General features: G+C 41.5%; 1 protein-coding gene across 13 annotated transcripts in view; it reads left to right on the top strand.

Annotated features, from left to right (window-relative positions):
* Positions 1–25,578, top strand: part of MACROD2 (mono-ADP ribosylhydrolase 2) — a 1,003,459-nt gene that overhangs the window by 622,865 nt on the left and 355,016 nt on the right. For all 13 annotated transcript variants that reach the window (XM_068940428.1, XM_068940419.1, XM_068940427.1 and 10 more), the window contains one exon: positions 6,789–6,910. In XM_068940428.1, coding sequence (XP_068796529.1) covers positions 6,789–6,910 — 122 coding nt within the window. The remainder of the gene's footprint in view (positions 1–6,788; positions 6,911–25,578) is intronic.

Raw genomic sequence — 25,578 nt, 5'->3', positions numbered from 1 at the left:
CTGTAGGTAAGTCTGAATAAAGAGACTATTTTTGTGACTCATGCTTTCCGACATGCTGCAGACATGAACCAAAAGACAGGTTAGGACAACTTTGTCTATAGACTTGTCCGCTTGCAAGAGTAACAGGCAGCGAAAGGTGGAGAGCGCTGCCTGAGGCAAGGAGGTCACTTGGTCTACGTTTCCTGAGCCACTCGGTGAGGAAGGTGCATAGCAGATCTGCTCCGCTGTTAGAGTAAAGCGAGGTTTGCCATAGCGTGAGGAGGACAAAACATGCTTCAGGAGACACGATTCCTTTTTGCCTGTGCTGTTTTCCTAGCGTAGCAGGGTCTTTATTCAGATGGAGCGTTTGTAGAGGGGAACCAGGATAACGTTTCAGCGTTTCTGCTGCAACTGCTTCAAGACCAAATTAGAAAAGAAAACAAAAATAACAAGTTGTGGACATTGTAGTTCCATGGTAAGTCACGTTGCGTTCATCTCATGTTCATTCGCTTCACGTTACGTTACGAGTGTCCCAAACGGAGCCGTTGCATTTTAGTTTTACATGTAGGCAGTTATTTCCGTGGAGGTTGGGGGGCCGTCTGTCTAGTCACTGCTTTGACATCTGTCATCGCAGTACTCGATTGCTTTTGTAAAAGCTATTACTTTGGGATATGGTATAGTACCTCTTAATTGAACCACTTGCTTCTCTGGTCTGAACAGGGCCTACTTGGGTTTCAGCCGTTAACAGGGAGACTGTGATCGCCATTTGATCACAGTTGATCCCTCCATGCCTGGAGGGAGCAGCTCTGGCACTACGCTGGTATACCCGGGCCTTGTGTTTTGCTTGGGCTTTGACTTGCCTGCCTTAATTCTCCGGCTGGCTGTTGACACGGTGGCGTCATGGTTGCGAAGGAGCATTTTGTGTTTCTGGCTTTCCCCCCCGCACCCCGATTGGGAGCAATCACGATGGCGCTCTGCTAAATGCCAGCTATTGAGGGCGGATCTCAGCGACTCCCCAAAGGATCCCTCGGGCTCAGCAAATCCGTCAGCTCGCCCCTTGGGAATATTGTTTTCTACCCGTCCCTGCTGTCTTATACTTAAAACATACATGTAACACACGCAGGGAACCTGATTAATCATTTGCAATAAATGTATTCTTCACCTTTTCTTGTGCAGGCAGCGCTGTTTCTATGAAAATAGCTCAAAGTTTTTGTTTTTTTTTTTTTATGTGGGTGACTTTTAAATATCATTGCTTTTGCATTTAATGAAGTGTTGAATTGCCCAAAACACACATATGTTAATACTGAAGGATGCTTTAAAAGAGCTGAACTTTAAATTGAGTAGCACTCGTTAATTCCAGCCAAAATATTCAGGACGTCTTTTTAACTGCTGAAAATGCTTTTTATTTTCTTTTCCTCTACCTTAGAAGTGATTTGCTTTACGTAATATTTGATGATTGTCCATAGTGTGAAAGGTGAAAAGATATAAAGCAAAGAATATGTCATAACTAAGGAGTTGTCATACACAGTAAAGTTTAGCATAGTGCAATGTATAAAAGATGTCTTGTCTTTAAAATATTGAACTAATCTAATCTCATTTTGGAGACACGCATTAGTAAATAACTTAAATTAGACTATGGTCCTAGGAGGTTCATTTAAGTTGAACTTAAATTAACAGTTGTTTATTACACATTGAAAATGCACGTTTTATGTCCAAGTGCATGTCACTAGAGATAGAAAATGAATAAGCCAAGCAGTTTTGTTTATCAAAGCATTAGGCCACATATATTCCTTAAGAACAGTAACATTCAGTAGGCGAGAATATGGGGAGGTAATTCAGTTTCCTGTCAACTGAACTTCATCTGCCCCTTTTCAGGACCAATATAGTGCGTGCTTATTGTGTAAATCAACTGATGAGACTTGCAAATGGAGCCCTAAATGCTCTGCCTTTTTGTTAGTGTTTTTTTTTTTTTTTCTTTTTCCTGAATTGCCTACGCTGCAGTTGCTTCCTTCTTAAAATTCACGCAGTTGGTGCTGTGATTGACAGGGTACAGCTTCATTATGCAGTTTGCTCGATGCCCGGCGATGGCTCTGAACGCGTGAGCGGGGCGAAGGAGAGCGAGGTGTAATTGATTCGAGCCTCGGTCCGCCGGCTCATTAGCCGTGCGAATGCGGTGCAGCCGCTCCTCTAAGGGAAGAAAGGAGAGAAACTTATTTGTACTTTTTCGTTTCTTTGAAAAATTCATTATACTGATGTTTTTGCCATCTAGCTTTCCTTAGCGAAGAACGAGAAAAGAGTATTGGGAAACGACGTCCGAGTCCTCCGCATGGATTTTGAATCACAGTCACTTTTCACTTAACGCTTGTGCGCCAGGTTGGTTTTCATCTCTGCCCACGCTCTCTGCCCTTCCTCTGTAGCGCTCTGGATAAAGAGCTGCGTGAAAAGCACAACGTTAAGATTTACGGACTGATTTCTTTAAGGAAAGAGAGCAGAGAAAACAAGCCCCGTTTGTCTTTCAGCGAGTAGAGTTTGTGCGATACGGCAGACGCGGTTTCAGTTTCCAGTGGCCTGCGTAGGAATTTGGCGAGAGCGCTGCTATGGTTTTGAAGTGTTAATTAAAAGTGCAAATTACGTTTATTTTCACTGATGGCTAAGTAGCGACAGGGTACGTTTTAAATGTCTGAGCGCCTGGGTTACCTTAAGATAGCTCGTGGTTCGCGCAAGGTACAGCTGCCCGCTTTCAGTATAGTGCTTCAAAAAAAGAAAAAAACTAAGCAAAAACGAGCAGAGATGATGCAGGCAGGCGTGAATTCACGCACGCAAAGCGACGTATAGTTGTCACGGTTTTTGCTCTGGCCGCCGCCGTTTCTAAGCGAACGTCTGAAGATGAAAGGACCAAGAAGAGAACAGCAGAGCGCGTGAGCTCTCCTCCCATCAGCCGCGTGTCGCAACACAGAGCTTAGAAACGCCGCTATAAAAACAAGTCGCTCCATCAGCCCTGAAGAGGCTCCAGCGCGCAGCCGGGCAGCGCGGATCTGTGTGAGGCTTCCTGTCAGCCGCCCTTACCTCCTCCCTGCAAGGATTTCTGTAGGGAAAATATCTCCTTCCCCTATAAACGTTGCTTTAAGCCGAAGCAGCTTCGCTGTCGTTAGCTGCAGTTTGATGCGTTGCTGTGGCCCGAATCCCAGATGAAAGTATACCTTCCCCTGGGGCTCGCCACCTCTGCGTGCCGTTAAAAACGTAAGCAAACCTTTCTGCTGTATGCACAGAGCAAGTGATTTACGAGCACGTGGATTGCAGCTCTCCTTTTAAATGAAGTTTCTTATCAAAGTGCTTGGCTTGGAGACTGACCGCAATAAATCAGAAGCTTTAAAGCAATGCTGACAGCTTAATTTGACTTAAAAATTAAAATACTGCCAATGGTAGCCGAGGCGTTTTCTGTGAGAGCTGGCCGTTATGTATTTTACCTTGTTTGCTTGTTTTTTTTTTTTTTTTTTTTAAAGAAGGGAAAAGCCATTGGGGGACACTCGGCGGGGGGGAAACCGTTGGTATCGCTTGCTCCTGTTTGACCTCATAAACTGCTCGGAGAGCAAAGCGGCGCCAGGGCTCCGAGGCGGACGAGGAGCTATCCACTAGCGGTGATCTCTAGCGGGGTTTTTCCAGCCAACTCCAATCTTTCTGGTGGTTTCTCTGATCTTCTGCCAGTTAAAAATCTGTGGGTGATGGGACTGTTTGCCTGCTTCGCGCCGCGGGGCGCCTGCACGCCGCGCTGGTCCTCGCGTCGGCTCTGCCCTCCGCAGGCGCTTTGCGTTCTCCTGCGGTAAAACTCAGCCCCGTGCAAAATTCCTGTCCGAGTCCTTAACCGTCATGCGAGTAGGACCTAGAAGTTGTGTTTGCTGCGGGAAGACCACGCGCTTGCCACCTCTGAGGAGGGGATGTTTGTCCTGGGTAGGCTAATGCAGGAGACCGTCGTACAGGGCTCGTCCATCGGTGACCGTGGGTGGCCGGCGGAGCGGGCGGCTCGAGGGGTTGGCTGCTGTCGCAGGTGGCCGGGCTGGGAGGGCAGCAGCCCTGCGCCTTGCTTTTCCCTTGCACGAATGCCGGGCGCAAAGCAGCCAGGCTCCGGGCAGCTGCGTAAGGGCATGAGGGCAGAAAGGAAACTTTCTCACGACAGGCCTGCCGGCGCGATCTTTGTAGAGATATTACAAATAAACGGCTCTGCTTTAGTCTGCAATATCTGATCCTCCTATATTAACTGCGTGGGCTGGGGGTGGTGCTGGGAAGTTGTTTTATTTTCTGGTTTATTTCCTTTATGTCTATGTAATCACAAAGCATTTTATCTTTCTGCAGACCCTTAATGTACTGGGGAATAACTTGAGCGCAGTAGCGTATAGCTTAGGCAACATATGGCTACACTAATTTCACTTGCAGAGTACAACAGCAAAATCTTCAGTTCCCTATGTGTCTGCTGACCATGAAACAGACTGAGACATTATTAAATATTGCTCTGCTAGTAAAGTCTTGCTGTATCGTGTGTTTATGAATAATAATGTGCCTAAGAAAAGCAATTTTTGAGGATGATAAACTTTTAAAACAATTGCAGTAGTCTTCATGTATTGCAAACCAATTCATGACCATGTTCAGAGCCTTGTCTAAGGAGCCATCTATTCTGGGCTTGTAAAAATTAAAACGTAAAAGCCAATAATTGCATTAAAGGTTGCCTATTTACCTGAAGCGTCTGGTGCAGCGATAAGGAGTTGGTGAAGAGACATCATCAGGAAGTGCTGAAACAAAATGACAAGAAAAGTCTTCCCGTTCGCTGAGCTGAGCACTTTTAGAGACAGCATTTAATAATGGAAGACCAGAGGAATGGCATTAAACATTCAATGAGGGAAGCACGTGTAGAAATTATAGCAATGAGAGTTTTGTACAGGAAGACCCAAGCATGAGTTTTGGGATGTGGGCTGTTCCCCCAAACTCCTCCTTGGTGTAACTAATAGATATGTATTCCTTCCCCTTGCTCAGCTTGGCTCTTTCAGAAACAAATAGCAAGAAATAAAGTCAAGAGGTGCTTTTTCTTTCTCTGAAGCTGCTAAAAGCCAAGTGCAGGCACATTCAAATATAGAAACCTCGCTTGGAAAGTTTCAACCTGAAGCCAACCGCTGTAGCCACCTTATACACACACCTGAAATTACGGTGCTTCCTCATGGAAGTGCTCACACGACCTTATCTCTGCAAGCAGAAGCAAATATTAAGCTAGTTATGCTATTTCTTTTTCTCTAGGTGTTAATAGTTCTCCGTTTATTAGAGTAGCTAAAGTGTGCACGTAAATGGACTGTTCTCTGAACTCAAGGGCAGAGCCGTTCTGCTGGGTTCGATGGCCTCCTATCATCCCGCTCAGCAGCGAGCAAGCGCCGAATACCTGCGTCGTGGCGAGTTTGCTGTAGTTACTGCAGAGCAGCTGCGCCGTTCAACAGAAATTATCTAATCTGTCCATCTTGTTCCCACAACTAGTGAAAATTACCATGACTCAAACAGAAAGTAGTTAACCCTATATGTACTTCTCAGTACGAGGGTTTTTTTTCCATAGCAGTTAGGAAGTCTGGCTGCCATGGGTTTCCAGTTTCCCATCAGAGCTGATTCCTCTGCGTTGATGGCCACTGAGGTTCTCTTGCATGCTTTTACTTGCGGAACTTCAACAATTTCAATTTAAAATGCTGGAAGCAAAGCTCAATTCCAGCCAGAGAAGTATGGTGAAGGGACTGTCTATGCCAGAGTTGTTCGAAGATAGTGGCCTCCAAGAAGTTTTGCTTTTCTAGAGTGAATTTATGAAAGATGGCGCCACTGTTTATTGCTGCTGCTGTAGTTTGCAGAGGATGATTTTAAAAAAAAAAAAAAGAACCTGTCACCCTAACTCCTTCTGTACCCTGCGTGGACACACTAGAATAATGACATTTGAAAAGTAAGCGTGCTTGCTACTTGTCAAGTGTAAAAAAATAAAAATTAAAGAAATAAAAAAGTAATAATAATAATTTTTCATGGCAGCTTTTAGTTTGAAGATTTGTCTTCCAGCTTTTTTACTGCAGGCTTTTTATTTCATTTTTCTGATAGCATTTTAAAGACTTTGTTGATTGATTGCAGCATCTGATTTCAATGAGGCCAGAGGCATCCTTCGTAATACTCTCTCTGACTGTGCTTTCTGGTTTTGTTCATTATATTTCTTCAAAGAGAATAAGATATTGTCTTATCGTATCGTGTCTCCATCTGTTCTGATGTGAGAGGAGAGCATATACCTTGGATAAGTAATGCATTCGCAGGTCAGAACTTGTCTCCTTTGGACATGGGTACTGAGAAAAAATGCAACGTATGACATAAGAAGTTAAGACATATATATCATGTTCTAGGTGCTGAGGTTTTTGTGGAGTAGGCTTACCCAGTGAGTGGGTCTTGAAGGGGTGAAATGACTGTTTCAAATAGTTGTACAGTCCTGAAGGTTTAAAATGTTTATGAAGATATTTCATTTAACCAGGGATTAGTATGTTTTTCTTTTTTTATTTAATCCAGCTATGCCCCTAGTTTGAAATTGAACCTTTACAGTTTTTTGAGTTTTGTTTAATTTGACCAGAAGATATGTCTGATTTCATGATTACTTGTTACAAGGGTTTTCTTATGATACTATTCATACCTCTGTGCCTTGGTACAATAACAGAAGGGGGGGTCGACCCACATTGTAGTTCCGCAGTGTCACGAAATGAGTAATAAACCACCTTAGGAACGTAATTTTTTTGGTTTGTTTCATTTTTTTGCAGATGTGATCCATACTGTTGGGCCAATAGCAAGAGGCCATCTCACTGACGCTCATAAAAAAGACTTGGCAAATTGCTATAAATCCTCAATGGAACTGGCAAAAGAAAATAACATCAAATCAATTGTAAGTACTGTATGAGAACATATTATTTCTTCTATTTTAAACCTTTGTCTCCTTGCTATAGTATAATTATAAATATAATGATAGGCTTCCAGAAGGAATTCTTGCTATATGTGATGTGAAAAAGCAGGAAATTAGATACTGTTTGGCCAAAATAATTGTTAGAGAAAGAGATATGGATGTTATTGAAGAGTAAGAAAAATTGGCCTGGTAGGAGGTGTACTAACAACTGTCCTATTACGAGAAGAAATGGAGAGAGCTGCTCCCTTGGTTAATTTTACACTGTATAAACCTGTTTTTTTTGTTTTTTTTGTTTTTTTTAAAAAAAAGGCTTCAGCTGCTGGTCAAGCGCATAGCTATATGCAGCGTTGCCTCCTAAACAGCTCAGGAGAAGCAGTTAATCTGTCACTTATTCTGTCCATTAACATTTCTTCCTAAAAATGGAAGTGTTAGTCAAGTGGCACGGTTTATAACATCACCTCGCCAAAATCCATCATCATAAATTTGAAATAGCCTGTTATATGATCTCCCATTGCATTATAAAGATTCTTTGATTGCGTGAAATACACGTTATACTTTTGTATATCAAAAGGCCGGATTTTTCAAAGTCCCTTTTGTCTATAGTCCGTGAGCACGTGCCCAAGTAGTTTGGTGCTTAGATTGCAAAGCATGCCCGTGCCGCTCTGTTCGGGTGCACTCGCAGGGCTGATGGGGACGGGGCAGAGTCCGGCAGGCTCTTGGTCTGTGCTGGCCCGAGGCCCGAGCCAGGGCCCGGCAGGCTCCCGCCGCTCGCGTGCTGGGGAGACGCCTACTTCTGTACCTGCTCCATGAACGAGTGGGACAAGCGCCAACGCGGGGCTGTGCAAATCTGGCTGTGGGCTCTGTCTAACAGTTGCTTGGGTAAAGTAAAAATCTCAGCGTGGACGGCATGCTCAGTTGACATAAATCATCATCGCTCCACAGTCGCGAACGGTGAAGAGTCTGGTCTTTGCTGTCTTTATTTTATCCCGTTACAGCTGTTGACGATCACGTTACTTCTAATGAAAGGGTGCAGGCAAAGGCTGTAAGGAAACCATTTCTGAATAAGCAAGCAGCGAGGAAAAGTGTGAGGTTATTAAAGCAGAATTTGGGAAGGAGTAGGTGGATGTAATCTGGCAGAAAGAGTCAAACCGAAATTATTCAAACTGTGTAAAAACAGAAGAAAATCCTGTTTCTGAAGCAATCCAGGTAAAATAACAAACTGTACCATGGCTTGATAAAACCAGCAAAAAATGAGCCGAAATCTAATCCAATTTGAAAGCAGCGCAGGTGGTTAAACATTCCTATGTGTATGCTAATTCTTTTCCCTAATTTTGCAAATAATTCCACATTTATTATGGAAATTGTAATGCGATGTGAGCTTCATGAGGTAGAATTTTAGAACAGTTAGAAAGTATTCTTTGGATAAGCAGAATTTACTGTCGATTATTTATTCTGTCTCTGTATGTAATTGTTGGAGTGATGTGCAGCATAGCTCACAAAGATCAGATTTCGCCCCAGAAAAGAAGAGAAAAGGCATAGCGTTCGGAGTCGCGTGTGTTCATCTGATGTTGATCTAGCAATGCAGCGTTTTGCTTTTTCTGTTGTGGCACAGATCCTATACGCTCCAGTTCAGCCTACTTGGGGGAAAAAAAGATTTTTTCAGGTAATGCATCGTTAGGCTAATTTAACTGAACTCTACTACCCTTTTAATCCACTGTTGAGAGCGTGTTATAAATCACTTTTTTGGACTGATCCAGAGAGGACGTAAGCTGTTATAGAACTATGACTCTTTAATTCACATTGTAATGGTTTATGCTATTTGCCTTAAAGGTTTCTGATTAATTCCTTCATCTGTCAAATGGGCAGGTGGCTGCTGTGTAAGGAGAAGCTTGTTCAAGATTCAAACTTAGATGCTCATGACAGTATTTCTTTCTGCAGCCATTATTTTTTGTTACATATTGCAGGTTCCTTTTTGTTCCCAGTCCACAGAGTAAAGGAGCTGCTCCTTCTCCAGCTCTGGAGTTTGGGCTCTGTAGCTCCAACTGTAGCAGCTGAAGTCTTCAGCTCTGGACATCATGGTTTAGTTCCCTGAACACTGAACTGAGAAGGAAAATATCGCATAGCCAGGATTTCACGTCTTTTAGGTCATTTCAGCCGGTTGCATGATAGCTCATATGTTTAGCAAGTTGGAATATGTATTTAATCAAATAATCTAAAAAACATTATTGGACTATCAGTGTTATGTCAGGGTGAAACATTCAGTAACGGAAAACTATTGACATTGAAAAGGTTCGACTGGAAAATAAAGCTTTTGGGGTGGAAGGCAGGGGAGTCTTGGGGCTTTTGGCCTGGGTAGATGTGCCCTGCAGAATGAAGGCCGGTGCGTATTGGTTGCCTCTTCCTCCTCGGAGAAAACTGTGCTCTTTGCATTTCACCTGATAAAATCCTTTCTATACTTTTCAAAATCCTGCCCAATGGCCCGCTCTTTGACGTTATCCAGCCACTAAAGACAGGTAATGCCAAGTGTCGTTGTTACTTTTTTTTTTTTTCTTTTAACGTTATGCACATAAGTTGGAACTGAAAGCAACCTGTGGGAATGGTTTGAACTTTTCTCTGAAGTTGTTTAAAGACGTAGCGATGTTTCTCTGTCCTGCTGCGATTCTGATCAGAGGCGGTATGATCTCTGTGCTGTTGCTCCCACAGTCATCCTTGTTTCCTGCCTTTAGGCTCTGGGCAATTATGCGTCTTATTGGGGCATTCAGATTAGTGAGAACAAGGTTCCCATTATGGAAAAAAAAAATGTTGAAGCAGACTGCAAAAAAAGAGGAGTGTTAAAATAACAAAGGCAAACCTGCATCAGGCATCTGTCAGTGCTAATATACTTGCAACTGTTGGGATCATACGGTGGGTTTTGTAACTGTGGGACGTTCTGGGTGGTGGCTCGGATTTAACATAGGGTAATAAAGGTTAGTCATACTCATGGGTTATTTGAAAACCAGCGTCGTGTTTTAGTAAGAAAAGACGACCATGGGGGAAATCATCCCTGCGTTATTTCCTTGCTGGTTGGGGGTGGTTGTGTGTGCTCCTGTTGGAGATACAAACACCCAGCGCCCTGACTTGCAGGATACAGCTGCACCAGCGGAGAGGCAGCCAAGAACCGGTCATTCATACCGGCATTAGGAAGTGATACAGATGTTAAAGTCCACATAGCAGATCGTGAACTGTTCTGGAAAAACCCCAAGTCCAGTGATTTCAGTGATGCTGTGGGAGGTGAAGGTGAACCTGGAGCAACGCAAAACATGTAATTTGTTCCATTAAGGAGCAGTAAATTGCTGTGAGTTTGAGGAGAACAATATGAAGTGCAAGCGGATTTCACGAGCTACTGTGTAGCAGCAATAGAGAAAAGGGAAAGGAAATGAGTAAAATTATGGAGAGACTTTAGAGGCTTGTAGAGATCAGATACAGAGAACAGAAGTGCTCAGGTTGACCAGAACAGGCAACATCGAAGTGTGAACTGGATTGCAGCCACAGAAACCTTTGCAGCTGGCGAGAAGATGAACAAATATTGGGAGAAAAGCTTACCCACGTAGGAATAAGGAAGAGAAAATCAGCTGTGCTGAGTAAGGGTGCATTTTGCTTGCCTCTTTTCAGGCAAGCAGTCTCAGTTCAAGATGATAAGATGCACGTGGGCAGGAGGAAATAGAAGAATTTTAGAATAGGTGCTGAGTAAAAGCAAGAAAAGCAGTCCTTATGACAAATAAATAGGTATTGATATAGCAAGTCCTGGTACATTAAAAGAATTAGCTAGAACAGAAAGGATGGGAGCACTATGAGTTGTAGCAAGTCAGAAGGAAGTGTGAAGGCATTACAGGAGTGAAGAAATGTGAAGGTGTTACTTATCTTTAAAACAGGTAAGGCAACAAGTCTAGAAATTACAGCAAAAATAATAGTGTAACTGTTCATATTGGTTTGAATGTGAATTATTATTATATTCGGTTATGGTATTTAGAATTGCTTGAGGCATTCCGAACGAAGAATAATGATAAATGGCAACATATCAAGTTGGACAGAAGTGTGCAGGGTGACCTCAGGGTGCACTGCTAAGCACAGTTTAGTTTAACATCCTTATTAATGATTTTTAGGAGTGCAAAACCAGCTCATTAATTACATTTACAAATGATGCTGCATTAGGCAGCGTTGCAAACACCAGAAAAGGACAGAGATATATGATGACAACTGATTATAAAGCCTGCAAATATAACCTCGTCTAGCACCCACTGCAGCACCGGAGGGTAGTTTGTGCCTTCCTTTCGGTGGAAGATAGGTCAGAACCAAAGCTGACAGCTGCAGTGTAACTCTGCATGGAAAAAGACAAGGTGGCATATGGTGGCGAAAAATAACCCAGTTCACAAATAGTCAAAGAGAGAAGAGCACTGGAAAACCAGCATAATGAGGGAAAGGTCTTGGATAACAAGCCTGAAATTAGATATACTTATAGGAATGAATTGTCTTGTTTTACGTATTACGTATTGTTGAGTTGCCTATGGAGAAATGATGCATGCCAGAAAGGTTATAGTCCTTGTTCAAAACAGACTGGTGAGAGCAAGAATAAGGTTCTCAATAGCTCAGAATTAAATGGGGAGGGGAGGGGGGTATATGAATGTAGTGTTTTTTTTTTTTTTAAACATACTGAGAAAGAGAAGCATATTATGATCTTGAAACATGGTGCAAGATGTAAGACGTTGCTTTGCAGAGGAAGAGAAGAATCTAAATGTGTGTATGACAAAATGACATTTAAATGGTGTTGTTGATGTTAATTTGAGTAGTATTAATATCCAAGAGTCCTCCTCAGATCAGAGCAGCTGTCTGCTAACTTTTGAAGGAGCATTAGGGTCTCCTCTGAAAAAGTTTCAATTTTGATGTATAAAAAAAACCCCATGATGGGTAAAAGCAGAAATGAGATGAGGGAATATAATGAAATACCAGCCAGCATGATTGCCAAGGTTCATAATTCACCAGCAGTCCAGCCATGGGCAAGGCTTTACGTAGATGTTATAGCAAACGAGTTTCAGGAACAAATTTGCTCACCCACAGAGTTGTTGAAAAAGAAATCCTGCAGCCACTGAAATTTGTATCCTGCTCCCGTTTTCTGAAACCTTTTATGTTCATTATGATGGATCAGCTATCTTCATGCTAGAGATTCTCTCTTAGGTCAGCTACTCCTTCTAGCTTTTAGGTTACCAAAGTAATGTTTGTGTTTGTACATGTTACCTGGCGTTCCCCAAAACATGCATTGCTTTTTCCTTTGCATGTGTTGTGTTTATGTAGCTGCACCCACTGAAGGACACTTACGCTGTTCCCTGACCGTTTTGTCTGGTTATTTGAATGAAACCTTTTGTGCTAGGAGAGTTTATTATTTATACATCTGTATAAATACCAGACCTCCGTCTGGTGAGGAGGCAACTTAAGACATTGTTTCTGTTTATTGCCACTTAAATGTTTACATATCGATGGGGAAAAATTATTTAAAGTAATAAAATGAGTTTATTTTAGCAGTAAATAGTTGGCATTAATTAAGTAAATTAAGTTTCTTAATTTAAAGAATAATTTCCTAAAAATGTAAAAAATCATATTATGGCATCGGTCTCTAACATGCTAGTAGCAATTTACTATCTTGCATCAATTGAAACGCAACTTTCTGAACCACTAGGAATACATTACGGGCACCAAATCTTCACTGAAAGAGGAAAAGGACAAAACATTCTAATAGACGACTTTCCTATTGTGTATCTGTTCTCTAAGCAAGAGTCTTATAGTGCAATTAATTGCTGCGTTATTAAGCAGACCAGGGGAGTTGTAGTCACCGTTTTCAGGGATTAGGATGGCCCATCGTTTACACACTGTTTGAAATTATTTACTGTGTGTTGTGACTTTGTCAGAGGACCTCTTGCTCTGTTTTGCTTTGAATATGCTGCTTTGAAGCCATTTGATACCTTGCAACTTGTCAGCGCGGCGAGCGCTCCGCTTCCACTGATTTCGCTCAGACTTTGCTTGCGGTTGACAAAATCTCAACCAAGTGAAGTTGGTCAAAGCCAGGACTGTAGTTAAGCAAACACTATCTAAACTACACATAAAATAAGGATGCTGTACGTTATTGCAGTTTGGAGCTGAGTCAAAACGGGGTTAGTCCGTTCAGAGAAAAAGTTAGCGTTGATGTCACAACCACTTGTGGGAAAAATGGGAAAGCTTTGTGCAGAACACCAGCTCTGCTGCTGTTCGGTACCACGTTCAGCAAGGCCGTCTGCAGCGTAGCTTCAGGTTGGCGGGGGTTATTTGTAAAGCTTTAACAAGACGTATCTCTTCAGACCACGCTTGCTGACCTCCAGCTCAGGAGAGAATTATGGCTTGTGTGCGGGTTCTAAAGAAAACCCTCAAAGAGCGTGGCTTCGTGAGGTACCTGCAGGGGCCTGCTTACCTCTAGGCAACACATACGTTAGCAGGATGGCCAGGGCTCCGGGTTAAGAGCAAAGCAAATTTTTCTGTCTCATCCCGAGACTGGGAAGAGTTCATGCTAGTTCCAGAGCCTTGCTAGGTTTGTTTGCTGTTGGGTCAGAAACGCACGCCGAAAATCTCCGTTTGCCTTTGTGTCTGTGTGCGCCCGCTGTGAATGCAAAGGACTCTGTGGCTCCAGTGAAAGCCTCTTCAGTGCACTTTACTTCTCAGCAGAAGGAACAAGGTGCTTCTGTTTAAAGGTTGTAAAGGAAAAGGGCTATCTACAAATGTTACGATGACCTAGGAAAATAAGCGTGGGCAGCAGCCAGGCAGGAGGGTTTACGGCTGCAGACTCGTCTGGGACTTCCTGCGCTTTGTTTTGGAAGTTAGGGGATCAGTTCAATGGAGTCAACCGCGAGGACTTGCAGCCCTGTGGCGGTGGACTGGCCAGTGACTTGTGCAGAGGCTTTGGTAATGGTTATTGCAACAGTATGCCAAATGCAGTTGGAGGATGCTGTTTGAAATCCACGTTGCGCATCCATGTCATAGTTTTCTGGAGCCTTACGTGTGGACGACGGACATTACTAGCTGTGCATATACAGTAATTTAAAATCACAATATTGTTTGGGGCTTTGTTATGTAAATATTCCTTTTGCATAAATATTAGGTTAATCTACTGAAACTTCCTCCTCGTATCCTTTTGTAGGTGTTTATCATAAACAAGTGTCCTTTACTTGAATTTTTTTCATTGCCCAGATTTGGGCAAACTTAATACCAATGCTAGCGTAACTCATTTGTACAGAGACGCAATCTATTAATTTTTCAGAAGACCACATAAAATACTTCAGGAAAGATGCATGTCACTTTATCAGTCTATAGTAGTTCAGAAATAACTAAATTATCTTTTGAATTCTCTTAAATATATGTCTCCACCTCCAAACATGGATTTTTGAAATAGGCTTTGCAGATATGCACTGATATTCTTGGAATCTGTGTTTACCTCAAAAAGGAAATTGCACTCCTGATTGGCTCCACTGTTTCTTTGAGCTTTGTCTGAGTAGAGACATATTTTGAGACGGTCTTACTTCAGAATCTTCGATTGTAACCCAGGGACTTAAGCTTTTAATATCAATTTTGAACCTAGAGTGATCTTGGCTCCCCCTTTCCTAAATTATAAAGCTCATCAAAGCAATAATTTTACTAGAATTGTAGACAGGCACTTCTTATGGTGTGCTATAAAGGATTGCTCTAGCAGATTGTTTTATGGTATTGCATTTGCCTATCTTGTTTTCTCATGGTGCAGATTTATGTTTTAAGGAAAAGCCAATTTTTTTTTTTGAAAGATATTTCCTGCTGAGAATATTGCCATAGCAATGAATTATAAGTCTGAAATTCCTAAAGGTTGACTTTATTATATCATCTGGTTTTCTGATACGGATTCATATCCATCAGTCAGAAGACTGACTTTGGAAGGAAATTTCTGCAGCATCATAAATCTACTCCACTTAATTTGTTTCTTTGAAACACTTGTTTAACTTGTAAGCTATGTGATGACTGATCTTGCAGTTTCAAACTAAATTTTTCTCTCCACCTCAGCCTTTCTTTGTTGCTTAACTTTTCTTCTCCTTTTAGATGATTCCCAGATAGTATTTTTAAAAAATTAAGCTACCGCATTAAGTTTTTAAGTTGCTACAATTACCAAGTTGCTTTTTTATACCTGCATCAGATTAGGAGGTTGTGATCTTTTCTTTTGTATATAGAAATAGCCACAGTTAGCCATGCTTTTGCTAACTTAATCTGCTGCTGTGTGTTCCACATGCTCCCAGCCCCTTCTTCCAGAACGATCTCGGCAGACCGGAGAAACAGGGTTACGATTCGATAAGGATTTCATTAGATAAGGTGGAATTCAGCGAGATCAAGTGTTTCACCTAAACAGAGATATTTATTGAACCAAGAACAGTTGAGGAGTTTCTGGCTAGGCAGAGGTTCTTCAGAAAACAAGCTGGGCTTTGTAGTGGATCATGCATTGGAAGGGAGTCAGCAAAGTCACACCCTTGTGGGGGAGAACCAAGAAGGGGCAGCAGCTATGAAGGGGCACTTGAAACGGCTAAGAGCTGTGGAGCTCACCTTTTGCTCTGCTTTGGTAGAGCAGACCGTATCCAGTTTGGGGAACTGAAGAAAGCGTTTTAGCCGGGAGTGATTAGGGGAGCTAGAAACAGGACCTAGGAAAAGAGTGAAAGAAAAAAAGGCTTTTTTAGTCCAGAAGACTAAAGGTGAGGAGAGGAGGATGGATTTTTTTTTTTATTTTTTTTAATTTCTGAAAGGCTGCTGAAGAGTAAAGGCTAATAAACTCCTTTTCTTGTCTGCTTGGGGATAGGACAAGAAGTTGTAATCTCAGATTATAGCAATGGAGATCTAGGTTAAAGATTATGCCTAATTTTCTAGTTGGAAGGAGGATAAAGCACTGGGAAAATTGTTTAGGAAAGTTACGGTTCCGTCAGGGGATGTTTTTAAGCATAAGCCAGACAGATGTTTCCCACGAGAGGTTTGTGCTTAGACTTAAGGGATGGACTCAAGCTTCCCTTCAGTCTCGCCTGGTTTCTGGTAGAGCTGGGTCTTACCAAATTCATACACTGACGCTGGGGTACAGATTGCGATGACTTGCTGACTGGGTATACTGTCTTTGAGTAAGAGCTTGAAAAAGGACCCCCAGGATTTAGGCTCATGTTTGCTGGTCTCCAGGGGTTTAAAGTGTGACCTGTGAGGTTCTAGATGTCTTGGGATGGGCCAAAGTGAATAATTTGCATCTCCATCTGCCTTGGTGCCACCTGGCCATCATCTACCTTGTTGATAGATGGAAAGGGTTCGTAGACTACTGATCTTTACAAATATACTATTTAAATGATCTGCATAAATGATTTAGAGTCATCCAAACATCTTGCAAAACACTGCAGAGCGCTGGAGGGTGCTGCGAGGTCTGTAAGTGGGCTGTCACTAGCGCTGTTTAAATCTTACCACGTGAACCAAAATGCTGAGGTTTCGTGAGCGGGGCTGTTGCAGCCTCATCAAAACGAGGAGGTAGCCTAGCCCCTGGGAAAGCCCGCTAGAGGAGGGGGCAGATGGCCTTAGGCTGCCAACCAACAGAATTCCTTAAAAAAAAATTTGTTCTTGATGATGTTGGAGGGGTGGGGGTTGTGTTGTTTTTGCCACACAGTTGCACACACTTTTGCTTTCCTCCATGTCACTTTTTTTTTTTTTTCCCCCCTCCTTGCTGATGTGTTGTGGGGAAAGGATTTCCTGTTGAGATAAATGCCTTTAATTTTACATCTCCTCCTGTCTGCTAACCCTCGTTCTTTCCACAGAGGGTTTTACGTAGACATTGAGAAGACAACCGGTGTAGTGTGTATACACCATGTGTTATAGCGTTGTAAGGCTTGTGTGGGCATCTTTTAATTTTTTTTTCCTAAAAATAATCAATTTAAATTTTGTTTCTGCCACCGTGCAGGTATATATTCAGCATATGTTTCCTTGAAGGAAGTGGATTTATTAGATGCTTGAAACATATTACAGTGTATTTTGTGAAGCCAGGAGTGGCAGGAGTAGCTCTGAGGAATACACGCAGATCAGTCATCAATAGCATGTTTCATAATGAGGTATCGGGGAGAAGTCATTTGTGCCAATGGTGATGTTGGTGTGACCCACGTGACTCTGCATTTTAAAGTATAACAGATGACTCTATTATATTGATAGGATATTGATATGAAAGGATATTCCTTTGTCTGACCGTCTTCCTCGGTGTCTTTAGAAGTGTTTTGAATGCAGACGGGGGTAGATACAGCCCCAAACCAAAGAAGCGCTTGAGCTTCTACCATCAGGTCTCACGACGCTGGGGCTTAGCTGTTGCACTGAATGGCCTTATATAATAAATGGATAGCGTAGGAGGAAGTCACAGCTTTGCAGCATGGCAGTTTTGTGAGGGTAAGAGGGAGAAAGGTTAGTTATTCTTGTTTAGCTTGATGAAACGCTGAAACCGTGCTTTCCAAACCAAACCTGGACAAACAAAGAGGAAATGGCTTGTTAAGCAGCAAATTCTGCAAGTTTGTGTATGTGACGGGCTTAAAGTGTGATAATCCGCACGTCAACCTGTGGGAATCCTGCGTTTAAAAGATTGACACTTTCTAGCAACGCTGCCCATTGGCTTAGTAATTGGGCAGCTGTCTCATTAAGGAAGGACAAAGTACAAATCTGTCAGACAGTGCGGCAAGATGCTAGCTATATGAGACAGCTGGTAAAGAGCAGGGATTGCTGGAAAGTGCACACCATTAGGTGCAAGGGAAGAGAGTGATTTATATTTCACTGCAGAGGAAATTTGTCCTGAAAAATCTTTGTTTTGATTGAAAAAGAGATGAAAAATATAAACGTGTACCAGTGGAATTCTTATTTGCCTGCAAATACCAGCTGTCCAGGGTCAGGTGTGCAAGATGTTTGTCATATTTGAATAGCAGGGATGATTCTCTTTCTGGGGAATTTCCCAGTAAAAGTTGATGGCATGTGCCGATCCCTGGCAGAGTCCATATAGCTGGTGGGCAGCGACCGTCGGGCTCTGGGCAGAGTCCACCTTGATCTTTCTACTTTAGCTCCTTATTCGCGGTCATCTTATTCCCAGTTTGAAGGCTTTTTGTCTTTGCTGTGCAAGGACAGTCTGTGTGCGCGATGAAGATGCAATATAGAGATATTAAGATTTAGGGGATTTACCATGATAGAAATAACAGAAAATAATAGTTGCAATAGCGTCAAATTTTTGACTGCAGTGCAGTGCCAGTTTTCATCATTTGAAGCGCAGTAGAAATTGGGTGGAATTACATGTTGCTTTTTCATGGGGTTTCCGGCTGGAGGTAGTCTCCATGACTCCCAGAAAGGTATAAAGGGCTGCCTAGTAGGTAGTGGCTTGTCACTACTCCATTTTCTTTCCAAACAATTTAATTGTAAGACTAGAGCGTGTGATGCTGCATGCTAGCTCTGCATGGCACTCGCCAGGTCCTCCCTCTCACTTCAGCGTTTCCATCTGAAAATGCTGAGACTTTTCTGTTCATCCTTTCTTCTGGAAGTGGACTGTTTTTCAAGCACCAAATTAAAAATCTGGTTATTTTGAACATTGTTTCTGATATTATTTACATAGCCAACATAAAGCAAAGAAACAAAAAATTAAAAGCGTAAATGATTCTGTGTACTAGATGGGTATCATATTACTGAGCTAAGAAAATACATGTATTGCATTACAGGATAATTTCTGTTTAGGATCAGAGTAAACACTGGAAAACAGTTCTGAAAAAGACAGAAGGGGCATGCTTTCATGAGCCTTCCTTGCCAGCCCATTAAATATGTTTTTCCTGAGTGGCTAATAGTCATTTGGAGCCATGTACATTGTACAAAAATGATGTATCGTGTCTTACCTGCGTATAAAGAAAAAAGCAATTATCAGTAGGTAGCCAAAAAAATTACTCCCTTACCTGAAAAGTTTTTAGTATTGTTCCAGTATGATGATGTCACATTATCTTTTAAGATCTGAACGTTAAAATCGGTAAAACTTGAATAATCTAATTAAAGTAGTATGAGTGGTATAAAACTATTGAAGTAGCGTGAGTGAAAATATTCATTTCTTTAATCTGAAAAACTGTTCTCACCCAATATAAACTACATGCCTTCCATAGTCTAGCAAATAAGCAGCCTGATTTTTCAAAGGTGCTTATCAAGTCCTAGTGATGTCTACTAGTTAGAATTTAAAGATTTTCTTTATAGCAGATAGATGGAAGCAAATAAAACAAATTGAGTCAGTATTTATGGCAAACAAAACTGTGATGAAAAAGGTGTGTATTGTAGCTTCACTTCCCACGTTTTGTCATAGAAAGATACCCCTAAGAGAGAAATTGTTTAATTGGGATCATTAGAGGGAAATGAATTTTTGCTTTGACCTTCTCATGTTATCTCCTTCCTTCCTGAAGGATGACTACCTAGGATAAAACTGTAAGTCTAGGACATGTTTCTGTAGACTACAGCTCACTCGAGCCTTTGCTTTGCTAACAGTTTTGTTAATTTTGTTAAATCTTTTCAGACTGGGATATAGAAAATGTTATACTGCAAATGTTTTCTTTTTCTAAAGAAAGAAATCAGCATGTTGTTAGTTTTTAATGACCTGTTGTAAATTTGTGAACTTTCTATTACATATATCAGCTGGATTAAATTTTTATTAATTAAATCTCTACCTATGCGTATGCTGCATAGCTGTACATTCCCAAAAGCAGAGCAGGTGTGCCACAGTATTTTTTTCTCATGGCAAATGATTTAGTTTGAGCAGAAATCTTGGATGATGGTCTAAATCAAGAAAATCTAGAAGATGTTAGGACAGAAGTATCCATTAATGTGTCCTCCTTCAATGGCTGATGCTGATTCTGCACTTTCAAAAACCAAGTGCAGTTACTTCCACCACTTGTGCAAAAACGATGAAAACTGTAAATGTGTCACAGTATATGCGAAAGGTAACGGTGCATATGCCCAACAATTTTTTGTATCTACTGCCTGTTAGCATTCCTTGCTAAGGAATTGATCCCTCTTGGAGTAAGCCATGGATAGGCACTGTGGAGCGAGTTTTATCAGCGGGTTTAATCCTCCTAATTTCTAACCAGACAATGCCGTTTCGCTGCGACTCCCGTACACTCCTTGTTTTAGCTTGGCTTCGAACCTGCTGCGGCCACCTTTCTAAAATTGTTGGAGCTGAAGTTTTCCCCCATCTTCACGTCCCTGAAGGTGAACATCTGGATGTCTGTGTGGTACGGAGAGCGCTGGATCGGCCGCCTGCAGGAAGGGGCAATGTTACCGTTAACGATTCTGGGTTACCAAAATGTTTTCAATATTGATCTTAAAGCTCTGCCTCCTGTTTAGTTCTTATTTATGTCCTTTCTAAAGTCCTTGTGTGAGCATCTCTGCCAACTGGATCATTGTCTATCGTAATTTTGTTTTTCAAAGGAAAATGCACAATGGTGCAAAGCGTTTCTTCCCACAGCTGCTACTTGCAGGCGTTCCTGTGTGACCTCTCTTATCTATTCTTCCCTTCTCACATACACCAAGACTAAATTTGGTGACAAGGACAAGCTCAAGACAAATGTAAGTCGTCAAACCGTCATTTTTTTTTCTTTCTTTCTTTCCGCCGAATTAATGTCTCCTAGCATTCTAATCCCCCTGTTTACATACCGTAGTACCATATTTGCTTTCTTTAACAGACAAACACTGTGTTCCAAACATCATATTATTGCTTACTGCAGTCTTAAGTCGTTATGTTTGTTATTGCCTATAGCTTTGTTCCTTCTAAGTGTTTACGTACTTCTCTTCTTTGATCCCTCATAATGTGTTTTATAATGTTAACTTCTATAGGACATTTATTTATCCGTTTCTCTAATCTCTCTGTCCCCCTTTTGTTCCGTATTCTCATATATTTTCGTTATTCCTCTTTGTTTTGCCTTTTTTTATCGTGTGCGAAATTGCCATGGGTTTTTGAGTATCAGAGCCGCTGAGTTGAACGAGGGCGCTGCGTTATACAGAAGCAAAGTTGTATCTAGTCCTAACTGAAAAAGCACGCACATAAAGATTCTCTGTTTATCTCGGAAACTTGTCTTTTCTCCATGGCCCAAGCACAGAGGTGAGGAGTGTGGCATATACACTGAATTTTTAATGCAGTATTAATATCTGAATGTTTATAACTCGCCAGTTCAGAAAATGCAGCTTTCTGTACTCTTAGGAAAGCAAGCAAGCCTGTAGCACCCTATCCAGGCCTATTTGAAATCAAATAAAACGATTTTGCTAAAAGATGGAAATCATAAAAATAAATCAAATGTTTTGTTAGATCACTAACCATTTGGTGGCCCAAGAAGTATGTTAGTAAAAATAAATAAATAAATAAACCTGCAAGGCAGCAACACTGTCCAGCGTCAGTTCATTCAGATACCTAAAACTGCAGTGTGAGAGGATGTCTATCCATCTTCATCATATTTCATTTCAGGACTTCACCCACAGAAACTAATAACACTAGTGACAGCTAATGCTACTTAGGCACGGTGGTGATGGTGGCTACAGCTTGTAATCAGGCATTGGAAACAACCCACTTGATAAATTTAGGAATGCTGAGCCAAATCACCTATTGGCTTTAATTAAAATTGCTACTGATTGATGTTTTTAAAAGCAGAAACTGCTGGTGCTGTTTATCACCATTTATTGTGCATAGTTTCAGTGGTATGTCTGTTGCCTTCATTTATAGTTTTGGGGGATGTTGTCGCGAATTTGGCCTAAGTAGAATTCTTTTTTCGGAAAGCCTAAGCCAGTGTCATCAACCTCATCTGAACGATTTCTGTAGGTAACAGAGAAAATCGAAATAATTTGAGAAAATAATTAGTCTATCTGGTCTGAAAACGTTTGCCTGATTTTGATAACTTTAAAATACATGAGAGTAGCGTGAAATGATGGCAGAAATGATTTCTGTGAGGTCTTGCAGTGACACTGGGTTTCTCTTACCACCTGTCATAAATCTGCGTGCAAATTTCCACTGGGCTCCAAAGACATAATGGCATGTTCCAGCTAGGTAGGAAAGCTGGTGGACCGATTCCAGTATCGGTTGTGATGGCCAGAGGTTCAGTACGAGCTACAAAGCCTGCTCATTCTAGCTAAATACTCAGGAATCTAGCCCTGAAACAGCTGTCACAGCTGCACCACCTATAGTCCCTGAGCTGAGTAGGTTGGATATGTTAGTATGATTTATCATCATACCTTTGCATTGCAGTGCAGGTGTACTTGAAGTAAATTAAACCATTTTTCATTATTATCTCCTTGTTAAGAAAACCAGCCCTCACATTTTCCCTGAGTGTAGAAGTGCTCTGAATAAATATGCAAAGTATCATGTTAGAGAGTGACATACTGCTGAATCCCTCGTGCTTAGTCCTGCCAGACGAGGGAGAGCCGAGGTGGTTTATAAAACAAATGTGTGCACCTTGCAAGTCTTTATGAGGTGGTTTGGGGAGAATAATGGAACGCTGCAGAAGTGTCAGGGAGATTTTAGTTAAATGACAGGCTCCCGAAAAGGCTTTAGAGTATAAAATACCAAGTTAAATTCTCACTAGTACCTAAATAACAACCTGGACTTAATAAGAGCATTTCCAGCTAAATAAAATGTTAGATGGTTTGGATAGACTTGTGAAAGATTTTGCTGGTTAAAGATAACAGTTCCCTCGTCCTTATTCTGACGCATGAATGGTACCTATTTCAGCCGTTAAATCCAAAAAGAAAAATAGTGAATAGGCAGGGATACTCAGGAGTGAATACAACAGACCCATAGCTCAGGAGGAGCTTCAAAAGCCAAAGCTACCCAAGTGAAAGCTCCAATTGTAGGAACACTTGCAAAGAGGGTTAATTATAAGCTTATGCGTAATTGTTTTGAGGAACAGTGCGACTGGTGGCAGAAGGTGGCAAGCTGAAGTCAGAGACTTTCTAAAAACATCTACTCTACACTGATCATATAACCCTTCTGTATCTTGTTCGTTACGTGTGTATCAGGTGATGATGTGTAATTAAACTGACCCTAGAGACAGAGTCCTCTTAGTTCAAATAATTTGTAACCAACCGTGGAAATATTAATAGCCATAGGGGTGCTCCATCACTAGGAAGAATTGTTTTATATTGACAAAAAGAGTTAAATGCCACCAATGACTGTCCAGAGCTATGCCTTAAAATAGTCTTTTGAAATCTTCTGTGCCTTAGGCAGTCTACTTGTTTTGTTTCCTTCAGTGGCTCCGGAAATCCTAATGTTGTTAATCCTGTGGGCATCAAGGAAAGCACTGTCCTCATAGATTTATATTTAGGGCCAATGGGCTGTGTTCATGTCAAGTGTAATGATCTTTAATTTAGGATAAAAAGGTATTTTTATAGGTAAAATTTCTGAAGGCATGAAATCTGTATGCAAGGGTACAAACATGATGAGCCACTTTGCTGTTTCCCCTGGCTTTTTCTAGTGTGTTTGCTTTATGTTAAACTCCTGAGAATATATTGTTCTGGTGTTTTATATGGAAGAATATATAAATGAAATGCATCAGGCTCTCTCTTGATGGTGAGGAGTTGGTTTGTAATTATACCACCATCCTCTCCCACGGTATTGCCAGGAGAAAAGAAACCTTTCAAGGGCTCTTGAACACAATGGCATCAAGCAATTGCTGGGTACGCATTAGAAAATGTTTATTTTTACAGAAACAAAAAATGCAAAATTGTTTGATTGGCTTCCAAATAGATTGATCATATGGTGTTTTTTTCCCAACCGTATGGGGGAAAATTTGGACTCAGCAGAGGCAAGTGGAGTCAAGGTTCCACTTTGTGTCCCTGAAGTACTTTGCTGAGTGAGAATGTAAACTCTCCGCAGCCAAAATATCTTCAGTTTTGCATAGTGACAGCAATCGTTAAATGATAATCATATCACTAATTGGAGAAGGGAAGGTGCTGTATATGTTCTGGCATGTTGTGCATCCACCAGTTAATATCAGAAAACAGCGCTGGTGAAAATGATCGAAGCAGGGCAATGTTCTGCAGCAGAGGCATGTCAGAATTGGAAATTTCTGCAGAAAGATATACATGCTTTTCCAGAAATTTTCATTTCTAATGTAATATGAGTCATCTTATACTTGGGATTTCATTGCAGATGCGCTCAGCTGCTGCTTCAAGCCACTTAGATGTGCTTATTACAGCTGATGGTCCCTGGCTCCCAATCAGTTCAATGTAACAAAAATGATTAAAGGCTTAAGGAAAGTAATAATTTAAAAGACAAAAATGCTGGTATACTTTGAAAGCTAATAGGCAACTTTGAAGAGCGGACGAAGCCCCAGCAATGGAAGACTTGCAAATAATGAAACGTGTATGAAGGGCTCAGCGCAGGAATAACCCTGCCTCATCCAGTACGATGCTCTTTGTGTGCAGTGAAATGTGTGGCACAGATTTCAGGCTGATAAAATTGTAGCATGTAACGTGGACAGAGAACCAGGACTGATCTAATGTTTGCTTTATTTTGCTTAGTTTTGCTTAGTTTTAACATTTTTCCCTGCCAAAATAGCATGTTGGCATATGCGTTTGGTTGACAGGCTGGTGCATATGAGCTCCACGGAGGGAGCTTGTTCTCTGTGTCCTATTGACTTACTTGACTGAGGGAGGGCAGAAGCATCACCACACTGAATGTGGTGATATTCCTGTAGTCATGTCCAGCGTGGAAAAAAGGGGAAGGGACTGAAATCTAATGGGGCTCTGAGAGTGGGATCACTGACAGAACAGAAAGAGTGAAGGATAATGTAATAAAAAGCTAGGTTATCAGATTAGATAGACGATCTGGTTACAGAAGATAGTGTGAATCAGAGTGCCTTAGACCTGAAAGGAGACAGAATGGATAGCAAGTGTTGGATTCTTGGGGTTTTTTTTAATATATTCTGGATAAAGGTAAAACAAAAGCTTGGATGTTTTGGGAGAAGCCTTGGCAGGTGACCTCAAGGTTGCAGGCTGTATGAAAAAGGCCAGGAGAAGAGGCTAGTGAAGAAAGAAGAGAAGTGGAGGCCGTCTGAAAGGGAAGGGGAAATAGGTGCTAATGTTCCTCAGGTAAAGATTTTCACAGTACTACTTCTGAGTTTTTTATTTTAATTTGGGAAGACAGTTATGGACAGAGGCAGGCTGTCACCACGAAGGAGCTGGTTCTACGTCAAGGAGCGGTAGGAGTGTCTTTTTGATCTTGTAGGTCGCATAGGGGGCTGTTATTTATTTACACGGAAATTTGCCCCTCTAGGTAAGACATGGCGGTCGTGAAACAGGTATTGCTGGATCCCGATTACTCACTTCCCACCTCTTACTCAGCTGGTGTGAGCTAGAGGAATGTGAAAGTCCACAGGGATGCATGTAAAAATAGTAGGGACTGTCAATGAAAATCATAACCTGACTCATTAATGCAGTCTTCGTAGCAGTGGGAAGAAAACTGAAACTTTTCCATGGTACATTCAGAGTCAGTAATTAGCCGGTGACATTGTCAGTGTTGTACCGGGTTTTTTTATAGTAGCTAGGGAGGAGCCGTTCTTAGGGAACTAGAGTCTCGT

This window comes from Struthio camelus, chromosome 3 (genome assembly GCF_040807025.1).
Source record: "Struthio camelus isolate bStrCam1 chromosome 3, bStrCam1.hap1, whole genome shotgun sequence".
Classification (NCBI taxonomy): Eukaryota; Metazoa; Chordata; class Aves; order Struthioniformes; family Struthionidae; genus Struthio; species Struthio camelus.
Note: the sequence above shows the minus strand (reverse complement) of the source record. Positions and strands in the feature narration are given on the sequence as shown.